This window comes from Otolemur garnettii, unplaced genomic scaffold (assembly GCF_000181295.1).
Source record: "Otolemur garnettii isolate 467f Iridium unplaced genomic scaffold, OtoGar3 scaffold00152, whole genome shotgun sequence".
NCBI classification, from domain to species: Eukaryota; Metazoa; Chordata; class Mammalia; order Primates; family Galagidae; genus Otolemur; species Otolemur garnettii.
In genome coordinates, this window is record NW_003852547.1 from 3,055,662 (window position 1) to 3,061,601 (window position 5,940).

At 50.5% G+C, this 5,940-nt stretch overlaps 1 protein-coding gene across 1 annotated transcript; it reads right to left on the reverse strand.

Moving 5' to 3' along the window:
• Positions 1–4,947: 4,947 nt before the first annotated feature.
• On the reverse strand, positions 4,948–5,459 carry NANOS2 (nanos C2HC-type zinc finger 2). The gene has a single exon (XM_003799530.2). It carries the CDS (start codon positions 5,397–5,399, stop codon positions 4,983–4,985), a length of 417 nt encoding a protein of 138 aa, XP_003799578.1. The 5' UTR covers positions 5,400–5,459; the 3' UTR covers positions 4,948–4,982.
• Between the last annotated feature and the right edge of the window lie 481 nt (positions 5,460–5,940).

Sequence of the window (5,940 nt, forward strand, 5' to 3'; positions counted from 1 at the left end):
AAAAAAAAAAAAAAAAAAGAGGTCCATGAGGTTGGGTACAGTGTCTCATGCCTATAATCCGAGCATTTTGGGAGGCTGAGGCAGTAGGACCGCTTGAAGACAGTGATTGGAGATCAGTCTGGGCAACATAATAAGACCTTGTCTCTTACAAAATGTGGTCATATGTGTGTGTATTGAGTTATGATTTAAATGAATTTCTCATTGTGGGTTGCAGAAAAAGTGAAAGGAACTGGACCTGGGAGAGGAAGTTGCATGCACAGAAGTGTGGCAAAATGCAAGGGAAAAACTGGCTGAGGGGTGGTAGTGGAGGCTGGGCACGGAGAAGGGAGAGAGAGAGAAGGAAAGGTGGAGGGAGAAATGACAGAGGAAACAGGAGAACAGGAAATGGGAAACTGCCAGATCATACAGACCCTAGAAGGTAAGGAGGTTGGGGGTCCCTCGAAGGCACTGGGGAGCCATGGCATATTCTAAGCAGAGACGAGAGAAGGGGACCAAGTTTGTGTTTTACAAAGATATCCTGAGGACTGAAGATGAGACTGAGGCCAGAAGTTCAGGGAAGAGGCGAGGCAGAGGCCAGGGAGAGGCCATGGGGAGAGAGAGGAGAAAACAGATGGGAGAGAGATTTAGGAGGCAGAAAGGACAGGACCTGGAGACTGTGGGGTGAGAGGAATGAAACCCAGGTCTCTGGCTAGGGTGACAGAGTGTGTGGTATGGACGGGCCTGAGAAGGGGTGAGAATCTCAAATGGTTTGGGGTATGGTGGGTACAAAGTGCCCAGGGATGTTAGGGAGAAAGCAGCTAAAAGCCACTTAGGTATTCTTTAAGGTATATTCTGTACGGTATTCTTAGAGAAGGGGATTGGAGACATAAATGGTGGTTGCCAAATTTGTGTTTCACTTTTTAATGGAAAAACAAATTTATGCAGTAGTCACATGAAGTGATAAAGGCATGAGTACTGCCCTAGGCACCTGTAACCATGAACAAAACACTGAACTCTACCTCCTTGGAGCTTCCTTACTACCCTGGGATGTAGGATGGACAGGAAATAGACCACTTCATCAACTTGGGAGTCAAGCAGAGCAATGAACCAGTCAGTAGGAGGCACTTTTGAGGAAATCTGTTGCAAGGAATTGGCTTACAGAATGGTGTGGCTGACTAGGCAACTCCAAATCCATAGTGCAGCCATCAGGAAGGACAGGTTGGACCCTTCAGGTGCAATTTCTTCAGGAAAGCTGCTGCTTTTAAAACCTTTTAACTGCTTGAATGAGGCCCACCCAGATTATCTAGGATAAGCTTTCCTTACTTAAAGTAATCTCATTATAGGCCTTAATTATGTCCATGAGATACCTTCACAGCAACACCTAGAGTCAAGTTTGACTGAATGGCTGTGGACAGTGGCCTACTCAAGCTGACAAGTGAAACTGACCATTGCAACCAGAGACACAATAAATAACACATCAGTATGGCATGTTAGACAGTGGTAAGTGCTAAGGAGGAAAGAAAAGTAGAGAAGGCTGTGAGAGATCAGGAGTGTAGGCATAGGATTAGAGAGTCCTCACAGAGAAGGTGGCCTCTGAGCAGAAGCCTGCAGCAGACCAAGGAGTGAACTATATAGTCAAGAGCAATCCAAGGAATGGAAAGGGCAAGTGCAAAGGCCCTGAGGCTGGAATGTGCCCAGAGTCCAGCCCCTGTCCCCACCTCTGTCTTGTTTGATGTAGGGGGTGGCCTGCAGGTATAGGCCTGGTGCAGAAGCCTCCAGTTGCCCCTCCAAGTCCATCTGTCCCTATGTGCCTCCTTTGAGCCCAGGAGGCTGACTATGTGCTCTCCGTCTGCCTGGCTCCCTTGTCTCTGGTACCATAATAAGGTACCCCAAACTAAGTCTACCAAAATAACAGAAAATTATTGTCCTGCAGTTTTGGAGGCTACCATCTGGAGTGGAGGTGTGAGGAGGGTCCTTCCTTGCCTCTCCCAGCTTCAGGTAGCTTGGACCTTGCTTGGCTTGCAGCAGCATTGCTCCCATCTCTGCATCTGCCTCTGCCTCCACATAGCTGTCCTCCCTCTGTGGTTCTCTCTCTTCTTTTTTTGAAATAGAATCTTATTTTGTTATAATCTGTAGAGTGTTGTGGCATCATAGATCACAGCAACTTCAAACTGTTGGCTGTGGTGTCGTAGATCATAGCAACCTCAAACTCTTGGATATAGTAATCCTCTTGTTTTAGCCTAAGTACCTGGGACTATAGGTACTCACCACACCACCTGGCTATTTTTTAGACATGGGATCTCACTCTTGCTCAGGCTGGTCTCAAACTCCTGAGCTAAGGCAATCCACCCATCTCATCCTCCAAGAGTGCTAGGATTACAGGCGTGAGCCACTTAGACTTCAGTGCCTTTGTGCTGGGCTCAACCTGCCCCTTGGCACACCACAGCTTCGGGCTTTGTTTTTTCTTTCTTTTTGAGACAGAGTATCACTATGTTGCACTTGGTAGAGTGCCATAGAGTCAGCTCACAGCAACCTCGAACTCTTGGGCTCAAATGATTCTTTTGCTCCAGCCTTCCAAGTAGCTGGGACTACAGGCATCCGGCCACAACGCCTGGATATTTTGTTGTTGTTGTCATTGCTTAGCAGGCTCAGGCCTGGTTAAAACCCGCCAGCCCCAGTGTGTGTGGCTGGTGCCCTAACCACTTAGCTATGGGCTCTGAGCTTTTTTTTTTTTTGAGACAGAGTCACAAGCTATGGCTCTGGGTAGAGTGCCATGGCAACCTCCAACTTGGGCTCAAGTGATCCTCTTGCCTCAGGTTTTTTGCTATTTTTAGTAGAGATGGGGTCTCGCTTTTGCTCAGGCTGGTCTCGAACTCGTGAGTTCAAGGTATCCACTTGCCTTAGCCTCCCAGAGTGCTAGGATTAAGCCACCACACCCAGCCTCTTTTTTTTCTACAGGCTGCTATAGTCCCAGCTACTTGGAAGGCTAAGGCAAAATAATTGCTTGAGCCCAAGAGTTTGAGGTTGCTGTGAGCCATGATGGCACAGTAGTCAACCGAGGATGATAAAGTGAAACGGTCTCAAAAAAACAAAAACAAACTGCCTCCCTTCACTCTCCATCCCTGTACCCTGCTTTTTTTTCCTTCTTAGGGATCATACCTGACAACATATATTGATTGATTGTCAGCAACCCTACTAGAATGTTAGCTCCATGAAGGCAAGGGCCTTGCCTGTTTTGTTTACCACTGTACCCCCAATGGCTGGAATAGTGCCTTGCACAAAGTAGGTGTTCAATAAATATTTGTGTAACAATGGCATAAAAGAAAGCCTGATAAGTGCAACATTAGTGCACGTGTGTGTCTGGGGTCTGGGAGTCCAAAGTTTAAGAACTACCAAAAAATCAGTCCTGGATGACCTATGGTGGTCCAACAGGGTTTTCCTTCCTGGAAAACTCCCCCAACCCACTCCTAATAGGATAAGAAGAGGGAATCTGGGGTCAAGGCAGAAGCTGGGGAAAACCTTGGAAACCAGTCCACAGGCCAGAGGATGGGAGCAGATTGGGAGAGGAACCCAAACTCCTGCTCACCCCACCTCCCTCTTCCTGTGTGTTGGGGCAAATGCAGCTCCTGGCTCCCTCCCAGAGCCTCCTAGGTCCAAACCACATGGGAAGGCAAAAACAGATACAGTGATTTCAAAGACAACTGGAAACACTCTTTATTCACTAGAGTTCAACACCAGGCCCCCAGCCCTGAGCCAAAAACTGAACAACTTAAAATCTGACTGGGGCTTTCTTTGCCCCTAAAAGAAAATCTAGGCCATTGCCATTCCCATTGGGGTCCTCAAACCCCTTTTCTGTGGGAGCTTCATCAACTTAAATGTTAGAGGATAAAAATGCAAGAGAAAAACAAAAACAACCTTTTGCCAACTATCATGACTTGGGGGTGTCATGATGGGATGGAATCCGGAAAGAAATGCACCTCTCGCTGGGAGGAAGGACCCATGGGTGCTTTGGGGTTGGGGACAGGAGCCAAGTACCATGGGCTGAACAGAGGGAAGAATAACCAGTGAGCATTGAAGGGTGTCAGCTCCCAGCTCAGTCCCAGGTCTCCATCCCATCTGAGCCTACAAAGACAGGGTGCCCCTCACAGCGGCCCTCGCCTGCCCCCCACCCCCATGGTTGGTTTACTGAGAGCAGGGAAGGGATGCACCAGTGTGGTCCATGATGATGCTGTGGGTCTGCAGGCGGGTGAAGAAGGTGGAGAAGGCTGAGAAGGCTGTTTTCAAGTCACCGTCCCATCTTGAAGTTCTTCAGTAGGCAGGTCTAAGCTGGCTTTCCTCAGCATTTCTAAATTCTGAGGGCTGGCCTGGGACAGAATCATGGGGTCCCAGAGGTCCAAGGATCCAAGGAACAGAGGCCCTCCCCTGTCCCGCCCTGGTTGGGATGTTGAGAACAGGGAAGGGATGCACCAGTGTGGTCCATGATGATGCTGTGGGTCTATAGGTGGGTGAAGAAGGTGCAGAAGGCTGTTTTCAAGTCACCATCCCATCTTGAAGTTCTTCAGTAGGCAGGTGTGAGCCAGCTTTCCTCAGCATCTCTAAATTCTGAGGGCTGGCCTGGGACAGCATCGTGGGGTCCCAGAGGTCCAAGGATCCAGAGAACAGAGAAGTCAAAGGGGCAGTGCTAGTGTCACCAGCAGACCCAGGAAGCACTAAAGATCCATGAACCATGGCCCTAAGGGTGCCACAGGGCTGTGTGGTGTAGGGGGCAGGGCTCCCACCAAGGATCCATGGACACCTACAAGCCAGACTCCAAGGGCTGAGTGGTCTAAGGGGCAGGGCTGCCCTGGCTCCCAGCAGCTTTCACTGTCTCATGATCCAGCAAGGAGGAAGCTCTGGGAGCCAGAAATTCCAAAGGGCTGGGCAAGTCAAGGAGAGGGTTTAGGGACTTGGCAGGGACTGAGCCAGGAGGGTCAGGGGTGTGGGTGATGAGCACCTCAGTGTCCTCAGCGCTTCACCTTGCGTCCAGCCGAGTTGCGCCCGCTGCGGCGGTAGAGGGACTGCTGGCCACCGTTCAGTGGGCAGTACTTGAGCGTGTGGGCCTGGCCACCGGTGGCCCCGCACACAGGACACACGTAGTGCCTCAGGATGGGACACACTACCACGCCCTCCGGTGTCTTCAGCTGGTGTGAAGAGTAGACGTGGCGGGACTCCCCATTGTGCTTGCAGAAGTTGCACAGGGTGGCCAGGCCCCCACTGGCTCCCAGGCCTCCCAGTCTCTGATCTTCTCCCTGCTGGGGTCTGGGACTTGGTTCCCCCATCCCTTGGGCCTCTGGCCTTTGCCTCCGATTCTGGATCAGTGCCAGTACCACCTGACTCAGGTTGAAGTAGTCAGTCCACATGTCGAAGGGTGGCAGCTGCATGGCACTGAGGCAGGGATGGGGGGCAGCTGGAGAGGGGCTGGGGCAGGGGGCCAGCCAGCAAGAGCAGTGGACAGTGGTTTGCTAGAACAGAAAGGAGCTGCACCCCCCTTTTATATTTTGCAGAGACTCTTCTAAGCAAAGGTGGAGCTTAGGATTTAAAGGGCCCACTCCCCATCTGTTTCTAGCCCCCCACTTGACCTGGAAGGAGGTCATCCCCCTGGTCTCTGGTCCCTGCTATGCCTCCAAGGTGCTCTATGTCTCCTGGAAGGACTCTGCCACTCTCTGGGCCTCAGTTTCCCTATTCATTCAATGAAAGTCCATGTCTGCAAATATCCCCCATCCACCCCGGGTGGGAGGAGCTTCTCCCTTCATATACTCCAGAGATTCCTAATAATAACACCCCCTTACTGTGTGCTGCACAGTACCTGCATGATCTGATTTAATCTTCACAACAATTCCATGACAGAAACACAATTATGGTCCCATTTCACAGATGAGTAACTGAGGCTCAAGCCCTAAGGGCCAGAGTCATATAACATGG